Source organism: Hermetia illucens, chromosome 3, assembly GCF_905115235.1.
Source record: "Hermetia illucens chromosome 3, iHerIll2.2.curated.20191125, whole genome shotgun sequence".
Taxonomy (NCBI): domain Eukaryota; kingdom Metazoa; phylum Arthropoda; class Insecta; order Diptera; family Stratiomyidae; genus Hermetia; species Hermetia illucens.
This window is the reverse complement of record NC_051851.1, coordinates 37011183-37037826: the sequence shown is the minus strand read 5'-3', so window position 1 is coordinate 37037826 and position 26644 is coordinate 37011183. Positions and strand designations below refer to the sequence as shown.

At 44.0% G+C, this 26644-nt stretch overlaps 1 protein-coding gene across 1 annotated transcript in view; it reads right to left on the bottom strand.

The window, feature by feature from the left end:
* LOC119651295 (acetylcholinesterase) overlaps positions 1-26644 on the bottom strand; it is a 220905-nt gene that overhangs the window by 175734 nt on the left and 18527 nt on the right. Inside the window, exon 2 of the mRNA XM_038054816.1 lies at positions 7198-7698. Coding sequence (XP_037910744.1) covers positions 7198-7493 — 296 coding nt within the window. The 5' untranslated portion in view covers positions 7494-7698. The remainder of the gene's footprint in view (positions 1-7197; positions 7699-26644) is intronic.

The window sequence follows — 26644 nt, the reverse complement described above, 5'->3', positions numbered from 1 at the left end:
TTGCGTCAACGTTTCCAAGTGATACCGATCCCATGATAAGATTAAACACTAGAAGAAAAAAAGTGGAGTTTGTAAAAGCTTGGACGCCAAACAACCTCTGCAGATAGCGAAGCAGCAACGGCCAGCTGACGGTACACGCGCTGAGAAGTCCTCCAATGACGTGGCCAAGAGTCACTTACTGATGACGAATGACAGTGCCGCCAGGTTACTGCTGGCGGTGAAGCTATGGACCAGCGTTGAAGCCCGGCTGTCGTATCCCCTACTTTGATTCTTAGCAGGTAATACAAGAGTATCACATCATAACATGTGGTGACCGACTAGTTAGAAATTTTCTCAATTCACGCGTTATCCTGGGAGGGTGTCGATCACAAGATTATCGCATATGACGGAGCTCCCCGTTATATTTATATTGAAAGTTTAACGTGAGTATCAAACGGGAAGATTCGAAAGGCAGAGAAGAAGAGAAGCTAGTGTGCAAGAACTAGATATCCACAAACCAGCTGCTTCTACGAGTCAGGAAGCGAGAACTTAGTCACGCGTCATCGGATGCTGGAAGTGATTTAAAAAAATACTCAAATGATAACCACATGCCAAATAGTCATAACTATGGGGTGTAGAGGTAAAGCATGAGTTGATAAGAGCCACTACGATTCTTGGAGGAACAGAAAGATGCTTCTGGATTATTTGATCTTCTTCATTGTTGAGGCATTGAAATATGGGGATCCCCTTTGCGCTGAGAGTTGTTTCAAACAGTTCTTATTTCTTCGTTGTATAGCTAGCTTGAGGTGTTCGCGTTTGCTTGTAGACATGACGTTCTTATGGTCGCTTGTCTAACGCGATAAGACGTGGGACGCTGTGTCCAAGGGTGTACCTGGTATAGTGTCCGGCTCTGTCCTCGTGTGGTCTTTTAAACTCCAACATGAGATCCCCTTTATGTTCCTGTTCATCCTTCTTACCTTGCTTTTCGAATTATGAATGCCTAGAGTATACTAGCAGCGCTAAAAATGATGATCACCCAGGAGCGGATCCTCATTTTTAAGGTTTTGTGTAAAACAAAACCTTATTAAAATCGATTCAATGTCTGTCTGTCTGTCTGTCTGTCTGTCTGTCACACGCATTTTTCTCCAAAACGGCTGAACCGATCCGAACGAAATTCGGTGGACAGATGGGAACTATGAAATCCCACGCATACAGTGAGTGGCATAAATTTAGGTGGAGTTTAAAGGAGGGCTCCCCATACATGCAAAGGGGGGATTCAAAAATTTTTTTCACCGGATATATGATAGTTGTGTAGGGTATCAAATGAAAGGTCTCGATTTGTACTTTCCGAAACTGACATTAGTTTTGGCATAAATTGCAAAGTGCGTGAGTAATGAGTCAAAATGTACGCACTTGAAGTGAGACAGGACTCATTTTCGGAAACTACCCATCCTAAAAATCCGGAAAAAATCAGGGTGGTGCGCCTAGATGAAATCTAGGCCTCAAAATATGTCCCATTCCGATATCTGCTCAAATAAACTTACTAATAGTATATTACTACCTTTTAGAAATTTACTGAAAAGCCCCCCTTAAGTTCATCCTAGGACTTCCGAATTTTGTACCAGCATAGAGGACAATATTTCGTAAAAACATGCAAAATTTCGTAGAAATCTGGCAATTAACGCCAAAGTTATAGCAGTTCAAACTTAGCAATTTCGCGCGAATTTACCACTTCCAAAGCCATGCAAATCAGATGCTGACGTCATAATTACCCGGAATAATTGACATTCGCGTGAAATATTAAAGTCGCATTTATGAATAATCTACTTATCTGCAGCACTTTTTAAGATTTTGTGTAAAACACTTATGTGAAATCTAATCTTCGAGAGATGTCCTATTCCGGTATCTGCTCAAAAAATTTACTAATAGTATATTATCAACTTTTAGAAATCGACTAAAAAACTCCCCTTAAGTTACTCCAAAGTGTACTAAATTTTGCACCGACATAGAGGACAGCCTCGTGCATACACATGCCAAGTTTCACGAAAATCCAACTATTATTGGAAAAGTTATAGCAGTTCAAACTTATCAATTTCGTGATAATTAACAGCATCCTAAGCCATACAAATAAGATGCTGACGTCATAATTAACGAGAATAATTGAAATTCGAGTAAAATATTAAAATTCCATTCAAGAAGAATCTAATTCTCCCTAGCCCTTTTTAAGGTTTTGTGTAAACACAAAACCTTATTAAAATCGGTTTACTGTCTGTCTGTCTGCCTGTCTGTCTGTCCGTCTGTCTGTCTGTCTGTCTGTCTGTCTGTCCGTCACACGCATTTTTCTCGGAGACGGTTGCAGCGATTGACACCAAATTTGGTGAAAAGGTGGGAACTGTCAACGCTCACGTATACAGTGAATTACATCCTTTTACAGCGAATTTAAGGGGGGGTCCCCATACATGCAAAAGGGGGGTGTAAATTTTTTTTTCATCAAATACAGTCATGTGGGGTATCAAATTAAAGGTCTCGGTTAGTACTTTTCGAAGCTGGTCTTAGTTTTGACATTTATTGGAAAGGTGGGGAGTGCGGGGGGTTGAAAGTGACCATTCCTTTACGGGGGCCATTCTCAGAAATCACCCAACCGAAAAATCTGAAAAAAATCAAGAGGCTGCCACTATATGGTGCCTGGGCTCCGAAATACCTTCCACACTGATATCTGCACAAATAAAGTTAATAATAGTATATTACTATAATTTTCAGTAATTCGCTTCAAAACCCCCCTTAAATTCATGCTAGGACCACGCAGCAATATAGAGTATAATATAGAGCATGATCTTGCCAAGTTTGGTGGAAATCGCACTATTACTAACAAAGTTATAATACGTCAAAGTTGTCGCTTCTTTGCAAATTCAAGACTGTGAATGTCAATATCATCCGAAAGTGGATATTCTCACGTAATATATGCATATATTACATGCCACGTACTAAGAAATACACAAAACCTTTCGTACCTGAAGCGTCCAGCTTCCGATTTCCCGACTTGTTTATATTTGATGTTGGTTAAATTGTTGGCATTTGCTAATAATATTAAACTCAGAGTGTGAAGCGTATGAGGTTGACTATTTCAATACAGGGCTTTCCATCAAATGATTTATTTAAATTACTTTCTAAAAAATAGATGCCAATAGAATTTTTAACTATGTGACACGGAACTGTCAGGCTCATCGCTCCTCACATCTTCTTCTTTTTCTTCAGCCTTCAGTTCACAAGCGGGGTCGGCTCGTCGTGATCGGTTTCGTCATTTTATTTCATCAAATGCCTGATCAGGATGTAATCGTGAGACCTTCAAATCCCCATCCAGTGTATCATGCGACCATTGTTTTGGCCGGTTTTTTGGTTGCTTCTTCGATGTTCTGACAAATACTGGTTGTTGAATTCTCGTTAGCGTGAATTACGTGACCACACCATCGAAAACGCCTCTCTTGCAGTTTTCCCACGATCAGTGCAAACCCATATCGAACGCGGATATTCTCATTTCAGACGTGACCAAAACGTGTCACGCCACCAGCGCAATGCAACATTTTCGTCCCCATTACCGCAAGACGCCGTTCATTGTCCTTTATAGCCAACACTCAAACTATAGAGAGTGACAGACGGACGACATTGCAGTAAATTTTAGATTTGGGACGTGCGCTGATACGTCGATCACAAAGAACACTAGTTGCGGAATGTCACTTCATCCAGGTGGCGTTAATGCTTGAAACATTTCATTACGCAGTTCTTTATTGGCTGGTAGCATTGACCCGAGATATTTAAATCGCTCAGTTCTTTCAATGGCAGTAATCTGCCCCTCCAGATATTTAAATCGCTGAGTTCTGGCAATGGCGGTAACCTGCCCAGAACTGAGCGATTTAAATATCTCGGGTCAATGCTATAAGCCAATGGAGAACTACGTTATGTTCCTCACATAAGGAGACACAAAACCTTTTATACCTGAAGCGTCAAGCTTCCGGTTTCCCGACTTGTTTCCATCTTCTTTTCAGCCTTTTTTGGTTGAACCTTCGCCCAACCGACAGATACTTTTTAATTCGACATTGACTCCCTTGTTGGCGATAGCCTTTTGGACACTACTTATTATACAGAAACTTGATGGGTCTCACCACATTCTCGAATGCTTGCTGCACATTAGGTTTGTCTTTAATAAATTCCGATAGTTTAACAATTTTTTGGCTTTTCCATTCCGTCTTCTGTTCGCCAGAGTAACTTCCACTCCTGCTTCCGCATACTTCGATAGAGCTCTTTTGGCACAAGTCCCCTAGGTATTGGAGGGGATCTCATTATTGTGAATGTATTCCTAAACGGCTTCTCCTGCAATTGTGAGATACTTTTGTGTGGTCCATTAGCTGAGAAGCGGTTCACCTTATTACGTCCTCTGGGGGTCATCGTTCCTTCCTGGTCGCATCTTTCTGCGTTTTTTGTTGACGTCTGTGCACTTCGTTTTGTAGGTATTAAATTTCACCATAGCAAAGCTGCCAACCAGCGTCACACTGCCTAGTTATATCGTAAGCATGTCTATCCACTCCCAAAAGCCGTCGGTACTCCATTTTGAAGCCCCCACACAGTAAAACTATTTTTGTCAACGAGTGGATGTTTTCCTTCCACATACTCGGGTTGTGCATAAACGTACCCATGCACGCACATCTCTAAGTGCGTACATATGGACGTTAATATGCATCTGCTGAGTATTCCCTTATCTACATAAAGAGGCGCGCCTCATGCGAAATCTGGCAAGTCCTCCCAGGATAGAATACAGATGAAACAGTATATAGTATAAAAAGGCTGAATTTAGTGAAGACTCATACAGAACAGATCCGTGATCCCCAATAAATACTTTTCACGCAGATTAGAGCGGAAATAGTTGAGTTGTCCGAGTGTTTCAGTGACAAGCATATCCTGCGCCGTTTGGCGCACGATTTTATGTATAGTTTTATAAAATATATAGGTAGCAAGAGGAACACACTGGTCTCCATTAAAGGCGAAACCTTCGATCCCACAATTTCAAATTTGATTTCTGACCTTCGATAACCTGCAAAATAAATAGAAGAGTACGGGAAAAGAATGGAGGAAACGTAACTGAAAGTTACCAATTTACGAATCAAGTAACCCGAGTATTCCAGGTGAGGCTAAGATAAAACTACTTGAACCTACATAAAAGACTCAAAGCTAATCTCAATTAAGCAGTTCTAGGTGTAAATGTAATTAGGAAATAAAGAATTCAAAGTTTAATTGAACAGTCCTCATGCTCCAATGGAAACATGTCTCCTGTCCACTCCCTTGTAGAGTATCAAGCATCCACACAGTCTTTTTTTTGTTACTGTTATTTTTCTCCCAATTTAGCTTCTATGAGACTGTGCTTTAGTTTCGTTATCATAACACTTAATATCCTGCAATTGATACACCCAGGCCAGTGCGACAACCCAAAGATCAATACAAACATCCATAACCAACCGAGATTCGAACGCGGAGTAACGCGATCGAGAGGCTTAAGCTCAACCAACTCAACTTGTTGGTCGTAGGAAAACTCAGATTGAATAGATTCTCCGCAGTTGGCATTGGCTTTGTGTGAGTGAATATAAATGATGGATATGTGTACAGTTGGTATACCCCACCAAGTCTCCCATTGTCGAAAGAGAGGAGAGGATTTGTTTGACAACTGCGTAATTCCTTAGGACTGCAACACATTGGCCCAATAGTGGTGAAGTAGGGCAAATAAGACGCAGTTTATTAGAAGCTTCTGCACAGTTGGATGTGATACATGCCATTATAGATGATGAACATATTTACGGTGGGGGTATCGTATATACTCTATGTCAGCAGAACAAACTTAACAGCGAAAGTCTCTTGAGTCAACTGCCTCGGTATTTGGAGCAAATCGTTTCTTTTCCTGGCAAAGTACGTCTATAAAAACAAAAGGAAAGCAATTCAAATACAATAGCCAAGTCAAGGGAGAACACTTGGAGAAGCCAGGCAGAAAAAACGGTCAGCCCTTTAGCGCAAAATCCAGTATTTCCAGAGATTTCTAGAAGGCAATCATTTCAGAGGTATACTACATATAGTCGATAACAGAAACGATAAATCTAACTTCACAGGGTCGGTAAAGAATATAGCCTAGAAATACTTAGCTTATAAAGGGAGGGGCTCATCCGATGCTACATTATCTTTGCCATGGGGGTAGCGTGTCTGAAAGTAGTTCAGTTTTAAGCTGGTCACAAAAGAACTAATTTTGTTTTATGGGAGAGGGTTCTTATATGGTCATTCATCTGATGCTGAGTCGGACTAATTGGAGAGAAAGGAAATAAAACTTTTGTTCTAAAAAGACGAACATAAGTGAACATGGGCCCTAGCCGACGTCTAAGTTTGAGAGGCAAATATCCTCTCATCCGGTTATTCAAAACAACAGAAAAGGTTATTTCCAAGGATTTCATATTCGTAACAGGTATTCTGTTTGGACCCCACCATGGGTGCTGTTTTTAATAACAGGTGCTTGGACCTTATTTACTGAATGCGCAGTAAAAAAAAGTCATCACACCCCCCAAAAAGTGGGTTATGTGAAATTTATCGTCAGTATACGAGCCATCATCTATTCAGACTCCACTACTGGGGAAAGTCACTAATAATTCCGATAAATCATAGATCCATAATTCATGACAGGCAATAATAAAATAGGAAATCGGAGGGATGAATCTAGTTACCACACAGCAATTAAAAAATTAATCAAACTCTCTTGGGCTAAAGCTATTATCACCCAACATCAGTCATTAGAAAGTGATTTGTCTGCTTGGCGCAATTGAAGACTGAATGATATTAATTACACCTAATTATTGGTAATTCCAAAGTAATGAGGTCTTGCTCGATAAATTGATAACAATTAAATTACAGAGTTGCAGGGTAGCTTACGTAATGTTTCGTGACTTTTTAAAGTGAAGAGCCCACGGGGTTTCTGAAGCAATAGTCGCACTACGAAGTCGACTGCTGTGACTCCACTTGCGAGGCCAAGGTCTTCCCCTGCAGAACTATTCAAAATTCTATTCATTCGCCAATTTATTGCGCTGCCATGTTATAAACAAAACGTATTCCACTATTATTACTTACTTCCTTAAAAACTCATTCAAAGTCATGCAATATATACATAAAGCAAACCTGATAACAATGACTTACCTCTCTTGAACGCACGTGTTGGGCAATCGTGTAGCATCAAGGACACCGTGCCATGGTTCGGCTGGGACAGGCTTTCTAAATCGTAGACTATCGACAGGGGGTTTGGCGAATGGAACTCCGTTGAAAACGTGCACTTCCCGACCGTGGACCATAACCGACCGACCGCGAATCGGCCCACTATTCGTTTGAACGACAAGTCTATCGATAATTGCTGAAACGCTCACGAACCGAACCGCCAGGATAATGGCTATAACGAACTGTGGATGTAACGTGAACACTCCGCGAAAAGATGGCATTTTTATGTGTTTCCCAATCAATAACCGAATAAACAAATTGAATTATGGGACAATGTTAGCACCGCGTGTAAATGGATATGAAAATTCAGCGAAACTTCGTTTCGAATGTCCTTCGAGACACAATGGTAGACAACTACATTCTCCGTTGAGCTTCCGCACAGTCTATGAACAACTAATTTCTATAGGGAAGTTCGCAGTGGATATACTGAAACGGAAAGGAAAAAAAATATGAGAAAATTTGTAAGACATTTCCATACTACAAACTTTTCTCTCTCTAGGAAAAATTGTAAACAAGAGCAAGAGATGTTTTCTACCTGAAATTCATTGCGAAAAAATAAACTCTTCCTTCATAGAAAAGTTAAAAACAAACCGAAAGGTATACGCTTCGGTCATGATGAGGTTTGCGTTTTTTTTATGTAAAAACTTTTAGGTGCCCGAACCTTCCACACTCTATGATATCCGATGCAGCAAATCCACAAAAAGAAAACAAAACTTTGACCGGCTATAACTTCCTTAATATTAGCAGGATTTACACCAAATTTTCCATTTTTATTTCCGAGTTATCACAATCTCGGCAGACGCCGGATTTTACCTAATACTAGCACTAAGTGGCACGCATTTAAGCTCGGTCGATCCTACCTACTTAAAAACTAAAGGGGCGCTGGTGGTGGTGGCCGGTGGTAGGTCAGTGGGAGAATCCGTCGAGTACTCCCCGCAACATCGAGCACGTATGCAGAATGGTGTACTTCTGCATGGTTTGAACCAGACTGTGCGAAAGTCCCAGGACATCAACGGAAGCTGTGAGGGATTTAGCTGACAATATTATGGGAACTACAACCACCCGCTCGAGACGCCAAATTTCTTTGATTTCCCGAGCCAATGGCTCATAGTTCACCTTCTTCTCCACATATTTCCGTTCAATGTTGCTATTATGGGGGATAGCAACATCAATAATATACGCGGAGCGACCCGTCTCGTCAACTAACAGTACGTCAGGCTGGTTGTGTGCGGTATGGCGATCAGTCAGAACTTGCCGGTCCCAATACATGCTGTAAGCAGAACTATCAAGTACTGCTTGAGGCTCATATCGGTAAACCGGTCATGTTCCCGTGATCAGCCCATGCTTATATGCAAGGTTTTGATGGATAACCTTACATACAGCATTATACCTGATGATGTATTGCACCGGTGCCATAACAGTACGGCCAAAAATGCCTTGGCATAATCGATATAGCAACTGAAGAGGTTTCTTTGACCTCTAGTTGCTTGTCCTATAACTACCGAGTCGATAATGAGTTGCTCTTTGCAACCCCTTGACCCAACTCGGCAGCCCTTCTGCTCCTCGGACAGAATATTGTTGGTCTCGAGGTGCGCATTGATCCTTCCACTAATAATGGACGTGATGAATTTGTAGAAGGTTGGTAAGCAAGTAATCGGTCTTATGTCTGCGGGGTCCTGCACCGTGTCCTTCTTAGGGATAAGGTAGGTAATCCCCGCAGTGAGGAAAGGTGAAAATTCCTCCGGCCGACTCATGACCTCATTTATACTGCGTGCCAACCGACTGTGTACGCTGGTAAATTTCTTATACCAGAAATTCTGCACCCGATCCAGACCTGGGCCCCTCCAGTTCTTCGAGATGTTTATGGCTCGTCGAACTTCCTCTTCGGTAACATCCGCAAAATTCATACCAGGTGTATTGGCATGACGGGTGCCTTCGGCGGTGATCCACTCAGCATGCTCAGCATGCTGGGCAGGTAACTCCCAAAGTCCACCTCAATACTCTTTCGCTTCCGTCACCGAGATCTGTATTGTCTGGGCGCTCTGTTGGGATTCGTTGAGAGATCTGAAAAAGCTCCGCTGGTTCCTCGCGTATGTTGAATTTTGGACACGTCTGGAATAACTTTCGCCATACCGTCGTAACCGACTGCATATGACAGAAAGTTTCTGTTTTATTGTGTCCAGAATTTCAACAACGGGACATTATTGAGAAGAAGAATTTGATGTGACAAAAATTATGTAATATTCTTCTATCAACCTTATTTGACACCATATAGAGATGAAATATATTTCTTTGGATAGTGCCTGAAAATGAGTCTTATTTCACCTTAACTGCTTAACTTTTTGGCCCCTGATTCCCCTACTTTCCCACCTATGTCAATACTAAAACCCACTTTCGCGCCAATCAGGAGCTTTAATTTTTTTTATTACCGACATCAATCAAAGGTGACACGTCCCCTTTCCTTCGCCCTTTGCACGTATTCAACTCAAGAATGAGTCCTAAATCTTCGAATGTTCAGCAAAAAACAAATTGCAAAAAGGAGTATTTATGCAACCATCAATTGTTAAAGAAACAAATGCACGTGGTTTGCTTCGAAAACGCGGGCCATAATATCGCCCCCAAAACACAAGTACTAGCAAGCGAGTTAACGCTCAAACATATGCCCCTAGCGGTTGACCAAAGGTTGAGTCAAAAAAGGAGCCAAGTCAAGCCAAAGGGGCGTTGCATTTCTGAAATGTTTCAGGCAGTTGGACGTTATATTTACTGATGAAAATGAAAAGATATCTACCGGAAAATAGAATCCTGATCGGCTCACACATACCTGACAATCTTTCATTAGCAGGCCATATCTTCTTTTTTCTCTTTAGTCTTTGTCCCGTTCACAAGCAAGGTCAACTCGTCGTGATCGGTTGCATCATTTCATTCCATCAAGGACCTTATCTGGATGTAACCACGAGGTCTTCAAATCACCATCACGACCATTGTTTCAGCCGGCCTTTTGGTCGCTTACCAATGATATCCATGTTCAGACCAATCCTGGCAAGCGAAGTCTCGCGAATTACATCGAAAACATCGCTCTTACAATTTTTTCACAATTGGTGTAACCCCACATCAATCGCAGATATCCTCATTTCACATGTGATCAAAGAGCGTCACCTCCGACTCCCCCTCGGACACCACCTTGTCGTGGTGGGGGAGCCTGTAGTAGTTTACTACTACACTAAGGGTGTCAAAAATATGAATATGGAAACGATGGATATAAACTCTCCAAGTGGTAAGAAGTCACAGACATGAGCAATCATGTCGCGGCCGAGGCGCGGATTTTGGAGGCCTCACCACATTCATACTCGCCTATAGAGCAATCTGTAGAAGGCATGCTTTCCGACTCAGTGGAAAGTTTGCATTTAGTGCCTACGGCGAAGTTAGCCAGAAAGGAAAGTACGGAAACTCTCAAATTGGGAGAAACTGGAAATCCGACTACGGCCGGCCCGTCCGCGGTACTACAGCCCAAATCTACCCGCAAGCGGAAGAGGAAGGCCCGGCAGAAGGGAACTTCGGCCACTAAGGAAGGGGGACTACAGGCTGAATCCTGCCTGTCAGAACCTTCTCCTTCATCCTTACCGGGAAGAGCGGAAGAACGGGAAGCTGGTGACGTGGACGCTACTGGTTTAACGTCAGTATGTGGTAATGGATCCAAGCGGTCCGGACACCGTGAACCTGGAATGGACCTAAGCCGACGGCAGAAGAGAGCACTGCGAAGGAAGATGAAGCACCTTGGGAATGAGGACATAGACGTGGCTGTACCACTAGGCGCGGTAACGCCCAGAGAAATCGGACGCAAGGAAGCGGAATCTCCGGCAGAAGGTGGGGATAAACTGCAAACTCCGGTAAGATCCACACTGGACGCACCAGACTCGTCTGTCAGCGGTAATGCGCGCAAAAAGCGTAAGACCAACACATCTGCTGTGGACAACGCTTTATTGTGCTCCGCACCAGGGCTTATATCCACACGTCTCGCGGGGATTAGGACCGGAGGCCGGGAGGTGATCAAATCAGCGAGAGAGATCTCAATGAAGCTGGTCCCTCCCACAGGAATACGAACACGAAGGCGGGAAGGGAGAGGACGTATGCGCAAGCTGCAGCCTCTGTTCTGACTGCTGCCGTGGGAGTTTCCTCCAAGGATGGCAAAATGTCTTATGACTAAGTTTATGTCGAAAAACATAAAGATTGGTCAAATCAACCTGCAGCATACCAAAGCTCCCTCCTACCTGTTGGCAGCGAAAATGACAAAGCTACAGGATTTCCCCTATATCTTTCTGGTGCAAGAACCGTGGGTTCGATTTAACAGAATCTGTGGCATTGGATCAGTAAAGGGGGCTAGGATCTTCTACGACGAAAGATGCATACGACCGAGAGCTTGCGTCCTGATGTCAAGACGGTTAGAGGCAACTATGCTGAGACAATATTGTTCCCAGGACTTAGCTACGGTCGTCATACAATACCAGATAAATGGCGAGAGGAAAAACATCATAGTTGCCTCCACTAACTCCGGTAACCTATGATTCTTTGTATCATCCACCGACGCAAGAACTTAGGGACCTGGTGACGTATTAATAGGATGCGATGCGAATGCTCAACATATTTGTTGGAGCAGTAGCAAATGCAATCCAAGAGGAGAGAAGCTATTTGATTTCATCACTTCAGCTGGTCTTATGACTGCAAACGTACGGTGCGTCCCTACGTTCGTGGGACCGAGAAGAAACGAAGTAATTGACCTAACAATCTGTACCCCAAAATTGTTTGAGTTGATTACAGACTGGCGAGTACTAGACGAGGTCTCACTGTCAGATCACCGATGTCTAGAATTAAATCTGACTATTGCGGGTGAACAGTCTGCAGTACAAAGACGGAACCCTGGGAAACGGATTGGGCAAAGTTCAATGATCTTCTTGGCAATAAAGTACAGTTCCCTAGGCGACTAAGGACTCCTTTGGTGCTGAAAGATGAAGTGAAAACTCTGAACAGCACACTTTTAAAGTGCTATGAAGAGGCTTGTCCTATCTCCCGAGGCCAAAGCGGTAAAACGGTTCCTTGGTGGAACCGAGAACTGCAAAGACTCAGGAAATCAACCAGGCGACTTCTAAATCGTGCTTGCAAAAGTAACAAGAACGAAGACTGGTTAAATTTCAGGAACTCACAACGTGAATATAAGAGGCTCGTGAGGTGCTCGAAACGAGACTCCTTTAGAGCGTACTGTGAGGAACTGGAAGGCGAAAGGGAGACTTCAAGGCTGTGCAGAGTCCTCAAAAAGGATGAATCGGCCAAGTTGGATTCTCTTAGAAAACCCGACGGTACTTTCACGAGCTCCAGACTGGACTCAGTACAGACCCTCCTGGAAGTACACCACCCGGGAGAACGGGTGAGAGAAGTGGTAGGGGGAGAGTTGACGGTTCTTGCAACCCCTTCAAAACGCAAGTGTTGCAAGGGGAACTGGAACACTGCGAAAGCGATTGTTACCCATGAAAAGGTGAGAGCTGCCATACTGTCCTTTGAACATTTCAAAGCACCTGGCATGGATGGCATCTATCCGGCAATGCTAAAGGAGGGTATGGAGCATTTAGAGCGACCTCTAAAAAATATTTTTCGAGGATGTCTTGCTCTGGGCTACGTGCCTTCTTCTTGACAACAGGTTAAGGTAGTTTTCATACCGAAACCTGGGAAAGATGACTATTCTAACCCAAAGAACTTCAGACAAATCAGCTTGACCTCATTCTTGCTGAAAGGTTTGGAGAGACTGGTGGAGCGTCACATTCGTGGAAACGCACTTAGGTCACACCCACTTAGTGAAAACCAACATGCTTACCAACGTGGAAAGTCCTGTGAGTCTGCTCTTCATTCTTTGGTCACAAAGATAGAGGATGCAACTTTGAATAGTGAGTACGCGATGGGGGTGTTCGTGGACATTGAAGCTTTTGACTGTGCGCCTTTTCAAAAACTTCGTGATGCCGCCAGAGCGCATGGTGTTGATGATGCTTTAATTAAGTGGATCCATGCTATGCTAACGCAAAGATTGTTGTGCGCTGAGGTAAGGGTCGATCGCTACCTGACTACGGAAGCAACGAAGGGCTGCCCCTAAGGAGGTGTGCTTTCGCCGCTTTTGTGGAGTATACCGATCGACTCACTGCTATGCGAACTGCAAAATTTGCCAATACACGCTCAAGCTTATGCTGATGACGTGGCTGTACTTGCTGTTGATCGGGATCTTGGAACGGTGTGTAGGAATAGTAAGCGTGCCGTTGATTTGATAGACAGCTGGTGCCTTAGACATGGTTTGTCAGTTAATCCAAATAAAACCACAATGGTTTTATTCATAAAAAGGAGAAAACTGGATGGACTTTGTCTCCCTGAGATGAGGGGTACTACCCTTCAACTCTCCGAAGAAGTGAAATATCTGGGGGTCACTCTAGATAAAAAACTTCTTTGGAACAAACATGTAGAGGTAAATGATGAAACGAGCTCTCACAGCTTATGGGCTGTGCAGACAGACCTTTGCCTCAACATGGGAATTCAGGCCTCATGTGGTAATGTGGATATACGTTGCCATCATTAGGCCGATGTTCGTATATGCATCCGTAGTGTGGTGGGTTAAGGTGAGACAAAAAGGTTTTCACCGTAAACTAGCCGCACTGCAAAGAACTGTTTGTCTGGGTGTCACTGGTGCCATGAGCACGACATCCGGTGCAGCTCTGAATGCACTACTCAATTTGCAGCTACTGGATATATTTATTCAAAGCACTGCAATGAGAGCAGCTCATAGGCTAATTCGATTAGATCTATGGGAAAACAACGGATGTGGGGGGCACAGAGCATTGGACGAGTTACTGGGAGGACTGAATCCAGTTCTTACAATGCCTTCCGATTCTCGTGTCCCCATACATCTGTTTGGTAGAAGATATGTAGTTACCCTGAAGCGTAGAGAGGACTGAGAAGACCCAGAGGAATGCGTGGTGGGATATACGGAAGTCTTCTACACCGATGGCTCAAAAACAGAAGAGGGTTCTGGAGCCGGAGTCTACCTCTCGAATAAAAACGAGAAGTGGGCTTTTCCTTTGGGACAATATGCAACGGTTTTTCAAGCCGAAGTTTATGCGATCCTAAGGGTGGCAAACTGGGTGATTGACGAGCGGTTGAAGGGCAGGCGCATCGCAATCTGCAGTGACAGTCAAGCTGCATTGAGGGCATTGAACAGTCCTTTGATCACCTCAAAAATCGTTCAGGAATGCAGAAACCGTTTGAACTCTATGTCTAGATTCAATACGGTGGAACTACTCTGGGTACCTGGTCACTGTGGCATAGAGGGAAATGAAATCGCGGACGCTTTAGCGAAAGAGGGGTCAATCTCCCCTATGCAGGGACCGAATCCAGCAATTGGGGTATCAGTAGCATTGGCTAAATCTGTTTTCAAAAACTGGGAACAATTTTCCCATAATGATAGGTGGCAGAGCCTAAATGCTGCTCGACACACCAAACTTTTCCTGCCAGAACCCAACATACGTACCGCAAAGTTTATCCTGTCGAAAGACAGGAGGACCTGCAGGTGTATTGTGGGCATTCTGACAGGCCATAATTCACTAGCTGGGCATATGTTCAGAACAGGAATTTCCGAAGATGATACGTGTCCCTCCTGTAATGAGGAAGCGGAATCCACGGAGCATTTCCTATGTGAATGCCGCGCTTATGGACGCATCAGGCATCAGATCTTTGGTGCCGATGTTCTCCAATTGCGACGGATAGCATTACATCCACTAACGGAAATCCTGCTATACGTTAACAAATCCGGAATATTCCGGCGAGTACAATGGGCCAACACGGCCTGAGTGCTCAAAAGCTGTAGCTTCTCCCCCACCATACCCACCATACACACACACACACACGTCACCTCCGGTGAGACTTCGTGGCAAAACTGACTTCAAATGTGTTCTTTGCAGTATCTAATTTGCTCACCCCCCTTTAGTACATGAAGATGGATTATAGCAAAATTTATACCAACCTTTTGCGCAACTTGTCCTTTATTCTAACTTGGATCTTTGCAAAATTTTGTACCGCTGGGATAAAGTTGAATTCTCATTTAAAGTCTGGATTTTTTTGACTTCTCACTCTGCTTACCCTAAGTATAATAAGTTTTATCTGATATTTAATACGGCTATATTCGTGGAAGACATTTGCTTACCCCCTTGTGTTTGACTAAGTAGTTTCTAAGAGTAGCCCCTTAATTTAGGTGATATTCATTTCTGAGCCTCTTGTTCGCCGCCATGTTTACTGACGACAGAACTAACGCATTTGAAAAATACCAAAAATACTAATCTTTATTTGATACCGAATCATCTTTAGCCCTGCTTGAAGGGAAAAGATACAGTTGTCCGAATCCATAAAGAACGAACACGATGTGCATCAGGCTACGAAAAACATAGCTAAAGCCATTAGGGTCCGGTATAACAGTGCCAAGAGAAAAAAAAGCCACAACAAAGTAGACAACACAAACGACCCCTCCTCAAATCAAATAGCGATAAACTAGAAAAGAGGGGGGAACTATTCATTTAGACTCTCGCAGGGCGCTAATAGTAAAAAATGCCTCTCAGAAGAAAGGTACACACAGTGAAACACAAGGAAGGTAAAGTACCAAAAAGGGGTCACGGAAGCATGGATCAGAGATTGAGCTAAGAAAAAACGGCTAAAGTAGATTACGATCCGAATTGATTATCGTCTCCAAAAATATTATATGGCATCTATCGATGTTCTTAGGAAGGTCAAACCCAATCCGGTATACTTTGTAGAAAACGTCAGCAGAATCAAAAGATCTCAAAAAGCAAATTCGTTGCTAAAGAAGTCTTTAGGTGCAAAAATTCTAGGCCGGGCCAAGAAGCAAGGGATTGTGATACAATGAAAAGACATTGATGGAATCAACACCATGGAGGTTACCGGCGAGGCCCTAGAAAAACAGTTCGGACAACTGCAAGAGCGAACAAACTCCTGACGGCTGATAAAGTAAAAATAGGGTTTCGTTTGCAACCCCAGAGAACAGATATCCTTTAAGCGCTGTTTTTGGTGTCTTGATATTTGCGACATAGCGGCAAAATGGACCGGCGAATGTGATAGGACAAAGGGAGTCCAAAAATGGGGGGGGGGGGGGGGGGGGCATAAATTCAATGAGCACAAGTTTGGCTCGCAATGTGCGCTTTGTAAGGGTAAAATGGCCGGGAGCAGCAGATGCACAGTATTTAGCAGAGCTATGGTTGCAATGAAGAAATCACAATGATAGAAATGAATCTCAACCATTAAGAGGCTGCGCAGACCTACTCTCACAGATTAACTATTGCCATAATCAGTGAACAGTATACCAATAATAAAAGGATCCGGGGCCGCAGATGTGACTGGCAGGGCAGCAATATCGGGACGCGGAAATCGAACCATCCAAAAATTGACGAAGTTTCCGAAATTTGAATCGTTAGAGCAAATGTAGCCGGCGTTTATATATAAAAGTTACTACGCATCACCAGTCGTAACGATGGCCCAATACGAGCAAATGGTATTATAGATGTGCAACTTACGAATAAAAGAAGTCGAAACTACAAACTCACAGCGGGTGATTTTATCGCGTGGGCGGCGAATTGAGGCCGTCGAACTACGAACACCAGGGTTCATTTTGTTCAAGACTTTTGGGGAGCCTGACTTGGTGTGAATCAGTAGTCGATTTGGCATATTCGAATACCACATTCGCGAGGAGAATGGTATGGTTTGTTAGTGAGCACTATCCTCATAGGGACCATTAGGTAAGAGCTGGAAATCAGGGCTAGTTCGTTTCGTGGGGATACATTCGAAGACATGCTATTGAGAGGCCATAATCCCAATAGTACCGCTTCAGAAAAGGTAGCACAAGTTATGAGTCGCATAATGAAAGCATGCGATGCTGCCACGCCCAGGCGGCAAGTACTCGCAAATAAGGGTGGGATGAAGAAATCGTGGAGTTGTGGGTTCCACGCTTTCGAGCAAGAAGGATATGATCTAGAGGAACACCAAACTTCGACAGGAAACGGAAAGCATACTCGAATTTTCTAGGTAGGCATAAACAGGATATATGCACTAGCATGTCAGAATGCTTGAAAAGGCTTTGCATGAGGGCGGACCTAAATCACTGGGGAGCAGGGTAAATAGCTGTTATGAACAAGATCAAGGGATGAACAGCCTGCATCGACAAATAAATGGTAACTGAAGAGGAACTTGAGGAGATTTACTGGAGAATCGGCGATAATAAATCTCCTGGTTTGATGACTGTTCCCGGTAGAGCAGTTAAGATCGTTGTTGGCAATAGACTGGTCTATCAGAGTGTTTGAGGTATGCATGATAGAACGCAGAAGGAAACAAAAATTAGGCTCATCATAATACCACTTAATTTACATTATAAATACCATAGGAAAGATGGTGGTCAAAAAGGAGTGTAGGTCCCAGGATGAAACGTGGATTGGTACCCATGATGCAGCATAAAACCTGGGAAACATTTGCTGAACCAGCACTAACAGCTCTACTACCAAACCCTATCTCCCCCTCCACTTTTAACGAAAAGCTGCAGACGAAGAAGCATGAAGGCGAGTTTCCCGCGCCTAAAAACGGGACAAATTATACCAACTGGTCCTTTAAGTTGGGGGTTGGGTAGGGCTGCGCCCCTACAGAGAAGACTACAGAGTCGGAGATACCATCTACGAGGCAGTAGAATGAACCCTCGAAGTCTGTCCCAGAAATGATATCAAAGTCATACTTGGGGATTTTAACAGCCAAGTAGGGAAAGAGCTCGTATTCAGGCGATACGTTGGTTCTCATAGCTTACACGAAAATACAAATTATAACGGACTGCGGATAATTCAATTAGCAATGTCACAGGAAATGGTTGTTGGAAGTACCCGGTCTGCGCGGAAAGCGGTCCACAAACATACATGGGTCTCTTCAGACAGAACCACTTTCAACAAAATTGACCACGTGTTGATCGAACGCCGCTACCTCTCAGCCTTGATGAATGTTAGAACATACAGGGGGGCTAATATCGACTCGGATCACTATCTCGCTGGCATTGTGCTCCGAGCTCGAATAACAACACATCCAATCCCCCCTGACAATCAGAGGGGAGTTAAAACTGAAGCCATCCACACCACAGCCCTCCGCAACACCTGCCACAATAACCACAGTCAATAGAGATCCTGGAGCTGAAGCACAACCACCTAAAGAATGTTATTATAAATACTTGGCTAGCTACGGAAGGGAAGAATGCTGCATACCAAGTAATGTTCTCAAATAACGCGGGCCACGCAGACTTATCACGAACTCCGGCTAGCGGAGAAGCGACTTCACAGACGGAACAAGAAAGCCTGAGAGAAGCAACAGGTCTGTGGACTCGAAAAGTACAGGGAGCAACCGCACCAGGCGCGCAAGTTTTACCAACAAGTCAGCAGGATGAAGCCGTGCACACCTCGATGCTCATCCCGCCGAGTCAAAGAGGGAAATCTGATTTTCGACAGAATGGCCATATTGGAGCGATGGGTTGAGTACTTTGATGAACTACTAAACAATCAGAACATCGGCGAGTTGGAGGCCCCGCCAATTGAAGACGACGGACAAATACTGCCAGCAACAAATAGAGAGATGATGGAATTACTACCGAATTGGTTAAATATGGAGGCGACCAATTACACCAAGTGTTTCATCAGCTTGTGCTCAAGGTGTGGGACAGCGAATCGATGCCTGACGACTGGCAAAGAGGCATTATCTGCCCCATACATAAAAAGAGAGATATCACACAGTGCAGCAATTATCGAGAAATCACGTTGCTGAGCACCATCTATAAGATATTCTTCGCTATCTTACTAGGCCGGATAAGCCCCATACGCACACAACATCATTGGCCCATACCAAAGAGGCTTCACTCCAGGCAAATCAGCAATAAATCAGAATTTCTCTGTGCGGCAAACGACGGTAAAACTGTTGGAATATGGACATCAGTTGCACCATCTTTCCATCGACTTCAAAGCCGCCTATGATAGCATAGCCAGGGTGAAATTGTACACGGCCATGAGAGAATTCGGCATTCAGACGAAATTGATAAAGCTGACCCTGACCAATGTGCGAGGCCAGATAAAATCAGCGGGATCACTTTCAAGACCATTCGACATCAACAACAGTCTACGACAAGGGGATGCCCTATCATGCGTCCTCTTTAGCTCGGCCCTGAAGAAAGTGATCCGTGATGCTGAGGTAAATGCGAGGGGTACGGTTCTCTTTAAGTCCACCCAACTACTGGCCTATACTGACGATATCGACATCATGGGAAGAACGACCGGAGACGTACAAACTGCCTTCACCTAGATCGAGCAGGCGGGGCTGCGCATAAATGAAGGCAAGACGAGATACATGGTGGCAACTTCAGTACCAAAAACCAACCAACCAACAACATCAAACCGCACCGGTCAAACGGAAAAAATAAAGATAGGAGACTACAACCTTGAGACCGTTGATAATTTCTCCTATCTAGGGTCGAAAATCTCAACCGATAACAGCTATGACGATGAAATCTGCACACGGTTGTTGGCAGCCAACAGAGCCTATTTCAGCTTACAAAAACGTCTCACCATAGGGTCAAAGCTCTTACTGAACAAGACAATGATCTTGCTAGTCCTCATATATTCCTCGGAGACTCGAGTTCTTAACAAGAAAAATTGCAAACTCTTGGCCGCGTTCGAGAGAAGAATCCTTCGAAGAATTTTTGGCCTCCTACATGAGGATAGATGATTCCGTAGCCTACATAACGACCAAATCTATGAGCGATACCATGACCTTCAGGTTGTGGATAAAATCCGGCTCAATAGGTTACGGTGGGCGGGTCAGTTAATCCGTATGGATGAAGATGATCCAGCCCGGAAAGTCTGTAAGGGCAATGTCTATGATAGAAAAAGAAAACGAAGCAAACGATACCTGACATCGAGCGATGGCGTAAGTCAGGACGCCAGATAGCTTTGAGGGATATCGAATTAGCGGACCTTGGCGCAAAACCGGGATGTCTAGAGTTTCTTATTACGGCAGGCCTAAACCGGATACCGGTTGTTGTGCCGTTGATGACTCAGACCAAAAAGGATCTGTGTATCGCTAGCGCGGAGCATGTCTAACATTGGAGGTCCGAGTTATAGGTGCACCGGTTCCCTCTACACCACCATACGCCGCACCGACCTGGCAGGAAGCACTCGCGGGTGAAAGCAATCAAAAGAGGTTACTATCATGATATACCCTCGGCCACGGGAATGATCCCAATAGGTATTCTGGCAATTGTAGCACGTTGTCTGCACGAGAAAAGTAAAATGAATCTAACTGAACACGATGTAGGATACCGAGGCCTAGCAAAGTGAGAGTCATTGGAAAAGTGGCGGTAGCGATAGTATGGCCCACAGAGGTTTAGTTGGCCCCACACACTGACTCTCCGGATTGAGAAGCGAATTTAGGGACAATACGACGAAATTAACTACCACTTGACACAAGTTTTGTCAGGTCATGGTAGTTACAGAATGCATCCCTATCGATTCAGGTTGCATAATTTTCCTTTTTATGCTGAACGCAGCTGGATATCCAACATCCAGCGCCCTACACGCTGCTTTATGCAGACGATGTTTTACTAGCATCTGATAGCAAAAATGATCTCGAGCGTGCATCTGGATGAAGTGGCGTTCCACAACTGGTGTTCTTTGTCATCGACGTATCAACGAACGTCTCAAATCTGAAATTTACTGCAATATCGTCCGTCCAGTCGCTCTCTATGGTTCTGAGTGTTGGCCGACTATAAAAGACAATGAACGGCGTCTTACGGTAATGGAGACGAAGATGTTACGGTGGACTAGTGGCGTGACACGTTTTGATCACATCCGAAGTGAGGATATCCGCGATCGTTATGGGGTTGCACCGATCGTGAAAAAATTGCGAAAGACGTCTGCGATGGTATGGTCATGTAATTCGTGCTAACGAGAATTCACTTACCACGATTGGTCAGAACATCGAAGTCGATGGTAGCTACCAAAAGGCAGGCCTAAACATCGGTGGCTTGATACGCTGGATGGGGATTTAAAAGCGTCGAGATTGCACCCAGATCAGGCATTCAATAGAGCCAAATGGCGAAACCGATCACGACGAGCCGACCCCGCTTGTGAACCGGACAAAGGCTGAAGAAAAAGAAGAAGAGGATACTGAACGTAGTTGCACACCTGAGAACCCAGTACATGTGTTCTACTGTACTGTTCACGATTTTGCTGAGAGAGGACAAGCTTGGGAAACTTTTTGAAAGTCAGCCTAAGTTCGCAGAACATGGTCAGGTAAATGAAGTGGAAGGAAAACTGGTACGTAGTTAATTCCGTAATAAGGAAGATTCAAACAGAACTCCGCCGAACAGAGCGCGCAAGTAGGACGAGAAGAATGGAGGCCTTAGTCGCTTAAAGCGCAGTGCTTCTCGCGTAGTATTGGTAGTAATGCGGGCAAGCAAGAATTAGAGGGTAATGGTGATTTTATTGGTTTAGAATCGCACACACTGTTGCAACCCTTTGGAGTAGTATCGTTCTAAAATGTCCGTCCAGCCGTAAAAAATACAACGGTGAACCAACTTTAATAAGCTTCTGTTTTCCACAAAAGCTTTAAAGTGATGATATCATACACTTTCAAAGATGGACATAAAGAGCTCCTACCAAGAGTTGAAACACCTGTGCAAGAACCCATAGATTTGCAGTTTTCTTCCAAATATCTATTCACACTTTCCTACAAGAGACATTCGCCTGAACATTCTTCCACAGTTTCTTCGGTAACAACATGTTAATGATATAATGAACACTTTATTTCATTACCATAACAAGCATCTTAGCATTTGAAAATCTATAAAGCCCAAGAACACCCCAACTAATCACCTCCAATTCCCACCATTTATAAGCCAACGAGCCAGTGCCACTTCCTGACTAATGATCCGCTGTCACCGCCGCCGCCTTGATTTGTTGCAATACAAATTGCCCGCATATTACTTGGATTGCTCATATCTATCACAACTGGACAAGAAATGGTCAATCTAGATCCGTTGATTGTGCTTCTTGCTTGCTCCCATCATTTGTCAGCTCACCCGACGGAGTCTAACTTACGCTCATTGAATTACTCCTACTTAAGTGCATTACGCACAGTGAACTTGGGTCAATAATGGCTTTTGTGAAGTTGACGGTCACTATATAGTGCAATCAGTGTCTCCACCACGAACCCTTAAATTGCTCAATTGAAACAGTTGCAGGTCCTTCAATCTTGAGATGCAGTTCATATGCCCTGCGGTTGCAATTCAATGGATGCACTATGGTTCATGCGTTTTCGTTTTGTGTACGGTATTGGGATTAATTGGTTCGGAACTATTGCGGAGATTGCACGTGATTGCTGGATGAGTTCTGAGTGTCCGAAGGACTCTGGTTCACACAAAAGCAGATATTTATAAACGCTCACGAGACCGGTTTATGTGCATCTTATGCACTGGATTCACTTTGAAGGCAAAAAGCGGAAGCACAGCCTTATGAATTATGAATTAGGTACATTATCACCAAGAGGGAAACTATGTAGGTACAGTCGTACAAGCATGTAAGACTACAAAACGTTACATAAATGAATTCGATTATTACGATAGCCTGGAAAGCATTGTCATTCCTCTTTCAGCTTAAAAAAAAATGACTTTTCTGTGAAAAACGCTGGAACACAACGTATTTTAAAAGCTCATGAATCATGCAAATTTTCCTTCATCCGAACTCTGTCACGGCTCCTTTTCGTCTCCTCATATTTTCACATCTTTCGCAAAAATAATGATAGATTTTCTTGGAAGATACTACAAAAAACACGTCAAATACTTGGCATTCCCATCCACGCTAGGAGCCTTTTATCTCCGAAAATTACCTAGCCGTGGAAATTCTCTCGTTAGTGTGGAAAAGTCACATGAAAAATATTAACAGGCGAGTTGCCGAGTAAATAACAACTGGCAAGACATGCATAAATGTATCAGGTTGTCCACAAAGTTTTCGCACAAATATTAATGTCACAATTAAAAAGCAATTAGCAGACAAACCAAAACAGCAGGTACAACATGTGATATCCCAATGGAAAGGTCAGAGTCCTAACTATAAAATGCATGGTAAATTATCCTTGAAGGATCAGTGTTGTGAAGGATATTCAAGGATAAACATGGAATTCGACAAAGTACATTTTCGTCATTGCATTTTGTACGAGTTTCAAATGGGGACGAAGGTGCCGAAGGCGATTGAAAATTTGTCGAAGGTATTCGGTGAAGGAAAGGTAAAGCGCAGGACAGTTTACGATTGGTTCGAAAAATTCTACAGCGGAGACCTGACACTTGAAGATGAACCTCGCTCAGGAAGACCCTATACGATTGACGACGATATCCTGCGCAACAAACTGGAAGCGAATCCTTTTCTTTCGACACGTGTGCTTGCAGGGGATCTCGGTGTATCAAAATCAGGAGTAGCAGTAGCCATTACGCGTCTTGGATATGTTTTGAAAAGCACAAAGTGGGTACCGCACGAACTGACTGAGCGAAATCTGGCCGATAGAGTGAGAATTTGCTCCGCTAACCTTTTACGGAACGAAAACGACCCTTTTTTGAATCGATTGGTAACTGGCGATGAGAAATGGATTGTGTACGAAAACGTAGCGAAGAAACGAGCCTACACTCATCGAGATCAACCGGGTCCATCGGTAGCAAAGCCGTCTATTCATCAGCAGAAGCGAATGCTCAGTATATGGTGGGACGTTCGTGGCCCCATACACTACGAGCTTTTGGGACCAAACGAGACCATTACCGCCGATAAGTACTGCGAGCAGCTCGACAGATTAAACACCCAGCTACGTTCGAAACGACCAGCATTGGCCAACAGGCGAAATATTGTCTTTCATCATGATAACGCCCGGCCGCATACATCTTTAACTACTCAGCGAAAATTGAGTGAGCTTGGCTGGGAAGTTTTGAGTCATCCTGCGTATAGTCCCGACCTTGCTCCTTCTGATTACCATTTGTTCAGGTCCCTCCAACATTTTCTGGATGGTAAAAAAATGACTTCTGAAGCTGACCTCCAAAGTGCACTTCGCACGTACTTTGAGGGGAAGGGGGAAGAGTTTTATAGAGGGGGGATTTTGAAGTTGCCCGATAGATGGAGGGAAGTCGTATCTAATGGAGGCAATTATATATTAGATTAAATAATTAAAGGTTTTTATAAACTTATCTGCTGAATTCTGTCTTTGATTTGTGCGAAAACTTTGTGGACAACCTGATATAATGTGCCCATATTTCTTCTGATTGAGGGGGAGTTTTCACCTTAATTGTTGTACATTCACAGGTCAATGGAACGTTATTTGAAAAATGTATTCGATGATGGATTGAAAGTGAAGGTGAAAATTCGCAATTTGCGAATGCGCCGCATTATAAAAGCCACTGAACTTTAGCGAGAAAGTTAGATACATTTGCTTCGCTAAAATGCATCAATTAAAGGCAGAGGGAAGGAAAATTTGGAAGGATTCAGTCTAATCGGTGTCGGAATTCTCTTCAAACTGTTCGAAACAGGGTTTAAGTAAGATATTCACAGTTTGCGTTTATTAGTAAATGTGGAAAACCTGTTCCCAATTAACGGTTTTTGATTGGATTCTGGAATGTGCGAAAGTAGGCAGTGGTCGGCGCATTCTACGCGACTGCCATCAACCCGCAGGGGATGCGCAGGCAATAGTGCCCGTACAATACTCAGCCTCAAATGAATAGGGTTTCCACAGAGTCACCGTTTTTCGGATTACCAGTTTGTAGCCGAGTCCCCACGGGTCCCCAATCACGTTGTCGACCAGATCTTGCCAACTACAAGCTGTATTTCTGTTTATTATGCTGTCGAATCTCCTTTTGGCTGATCTGTCATTGTGGTTTGTACCCACTGTGTCAAGCGACAGCATTCGGCAATTTCCACCGTCCACCAATACATAGAAGATTTGCCACATCTCTCTTGGGAATGGAACCTCCACAGGCTGTCGTTATCAGGTACAACTGAATTTCCGACAGTACCAATTGCAGCGTCACCACTCCCAGGAGTACCTTAGAACGCGAGCCTGGAGCTCCAAGAGCTTCAGCAAACCTCCCGGGTTTCACCTTCGCGAAGTTCCACGCTCAGAAAGCGCACCGGGGTGACGCACAAGGAAGGGTTGCGTTGACCGAGAAATCTTCGCCATCCATCCACCACCGTTATCAATAATTCCAACGCAAAGGTTACGTCGGAAATGCCTCTCTCACGGCTTAGCTGTAGGAAAGTTGGGGTGGAGTTTAACCCTACGAGTCCTATTCTCGCCGTCATTTCGAAAATCCGAAGAGAAATTCAAGTGACCTAGCATTGAAGTCATCCAAAATCAGGATCCACCACTCCGTGCCCAAAATAGAATCCTCCAGAACACCAAGCCTGCTTCGAAAGTCCGAGACCGTCTCATTCTGTGTTAGATAGACACTGAAAAACGTTACCCCTAAACACTAAATGCAGACAAAGTCACCCCCACGGCCTTAGGCAAGAATCCTTAGATGGACACCATCCCGAACCAAGATGAAAGCATTACCTGATATGTCGAGGTGCCATACGACTGGGTTCTTGTTTGAGTACTGTTCAGTAATGGGGAATAGATCAGCTTTTATCTCTGCAGCGAACTGCGGCAGCAACTCATGAGCTGTTGCATTAAAGTACATATTGATCAGTAAGATGCGAATCATTTTAACCGCGTCCTAGCTCTTTCTAGACATTGACTACATCCGGACATTCGGGGTTGATGGTCTCTTCTACTTCGTTCGTTTCTGTGAGGCAGAACGTATTTTTGTTTGATGTCTTCGAGCCTAATTTGACGAGGACTCCACCAAAGTTCATTTCCCGAATGAATAACACTTCTGTTCCGCTATCTTCTGGCTTGATACTATAACACATTTCGCTAAGGACTCCCGCCAAGGTCTTGCCTTCGGTAGGCTTAAAAAGCTGAGCTGAGCGACCTAACATTTCTTCGTGCTCCCACCTTTTCAGAGGTCGCGGTGCCTCTTATCTCTATTCGTCTTCTTCTTTGACACTACCTGAGTAAACAACCCTTCAGATGCCCCTTCCTCTATTCATTTTTCCCCAGCTAGCAAGCTATCTGCGATCCGTTCGGCGCTCTCAGCGGGAGGTGCGGTTGCTTCTGCTTTTCGCGCATCTTTTGTTGCTCTTTATGCCGGCCTCTAGTACTTACGATTTCGATTCAGAGTTTCTGTAGC